This window comes from Phocoena phocoena, chromosome 3, assembly GCF_963924675.1.
Source record: "Phocoena phocoena chromosome 3, mPhoPho1.1, whole genome shotgun sequence".
Taxonomy (NCBI): domain Eukaryota; kingdom Metazoa; phylum Chordata; class Mammalia; order Artiodactyla; family Phocoenidae; genus Phocoena; species Phocoena phocoena.
In genome coordinates this window covers 166,814,867-166,816,722 of record NC_089221.1, presented here as the reverse complement: position 1 = coordinate 166,816,722, position 1,856 = coordinate 166,814,867, and the positions used below count along the sequence as shown (strand labels likewise).

The window sequence follows — 1,856 nt, the reverse complement described above, 5'->3', positions numbered from 1 at the left end:
GGTGGCTGATTGGTGTCAAAGCCCATCTTCCCTCCCCGACCACCCGCTCTCAGTGATGTGTGTCCGATGCTCTCCCTGCATGACCCACTGCTTTTGGCCTACCCTCTGGTGCCTGCCTTGAAACAGGGTGTTTCTGTTTCTGAATGGCTGAGGCAGCTGTGCTTGTGAGGCTACAGACCTCCCTGTGCCGGCCACCTACAGGAGTGACCCTGCATGTGGGCATTTAAAAATACTGTTTTAGGGTTTCCCTGGTGGCGCAGTGGTTGAGAGTCTGCCTGCCAATGCAGGGGACACGGGTTCGTGCCCTGGTCTGGGAAGATCCCACATGCCGCGGAGCGGCTGGGCCCGTGAGCCATGGCCACTGAGCCTGCGTGTCCAGAGCCTGTGCTCCACAACGGGAGAGGCCACAACAGTGAGAGGCCCGCGTACCGCAAAAAAAAAAAAAAAAACCAGTGAGTAGGAGATAAAAATATTTTTTCTTCTATATTTTAAAACAGCTAAATAAATATATTTTAAATGGAAATGGTCTACCATTTGGCTGAGTGAATCACTGTCATTGGAAGGACTAATAGAGGGTGAAGGATATCGACCTAAAGGTGGAATCATAAGTGATGACTAGCTGAGGTGCCATTTGGCTGTTCATTGAATGTTGCTTTTGCCTCCTTCCCCAGCAGACGCACCAGCGACATGGGAGCAGGAAACCATACAGGAGTATCACAGTTCCTCCTCCTGGGCCTCTCAGACGATCCTGACCTGCAGCCCCTCCTCTTTGGAGTGTTCCTGTCCATGAACCTGGTCGCTGTGCTGGGGAACCTGCTCATCATCCTGGCCGTCAACTCAGACCCCCACCTCCACACCCCCATGTACTTCTTCCTCGCCAACCTGTCCTTTGTTGACATCTGTTTCATCTCCACCATTGTCCCAAGGATGCTAGTGAACATCCAGACACAGAGCAAAGGCATCTCCTACATAGGGTGCCTCACTCAGGTGTATTTTTTTTTTGATTTTTACTGTAATGGATAGTTTTCTCCTGACTGTGATGGCCTATGACCGGTTTGTGGCCATCTGCCATCCCCTGCGCTACATGGTCATCATGAACCCCCGCTTCTGTGGCCTCCTGGTTCTGATGTGTTGGCTCATCATTTTCTGGGTTCCCCTGATTCATATTCTACTGTTGAGGCGGCTGAACTTCTGTACTGCACTGAAATTCCACATTTCTTCTGTGAACTGGCTCAGATTCTCAAGGTGGCCTGCTCTGACATCCTCATCGATAACATCTTCTTGTTTGTGGCCACTGCCCTACTGGGTGTGTTTGCCCTCATTGGAATCCTCTTTTACTCTCGAATTGTCTCCTCTTTAATGAGAATCTCCTCTGCAGCGGGAAAATATAAAGCATTTTCCACCTGTGGGTCTCACCTCTCTGTGGTTTCCTTGTTCTATGGGACAGGCGTGGGGATCTATCTCACTTCTGCTGTGACCCATCCTCCCCAGAGAAGCTCCATCGCCTCAGTGATGTACACCGTGCTCACCCCCATGCTGAACCCCTTCATCTACAGCCTGAGGAACAAGGATGTGAAGGGGGCCCTGGGAAGGCTCCTTGGTTTAGGTACCACTTGTCTGTGAGGGGCCACTGGCCTCAGAACTAAGTGGACACTGCGGGCTGCAAAAACAAATTTTGTGAATTTATATCTCCTGATTTTCTTTTCCCTTAAAAGACAAGCTTCATTTCTTCCATTCTCAAAGCACCTATGACTTTGCTTTTATTTGTGTTTGTATTAGTTTCTGCTCAACACCCTCCTCAGTAATTTCTTTTGACTTTTGCTTCTTATTTGGAGCCCATACATTTCCATCTTGGG

At 49.6% G+C, this 1,856-nt stretch overlaps 1 protein-coding gene across 1 annotated transcript; it reads left to right on the top strand.

The window, feature by feature from the left end:
* The first annotated feature begins 687 nt into the window (after nt 1–687).
* On the top strand, nt 688–1,623 carry LOC136121592 (olfactory receptor 7D4-like). Its single transcript, XM_065875503.1, is given in 3 exon segments — nt 688–993; nt 995–1,196; nt 1,199–1,623. Coding segments are annotated over 3 exon segments (933 nt in total).
* The last annotated feature ends 233 nt before the right edge of the window (nt 1,624–1,856 follow it).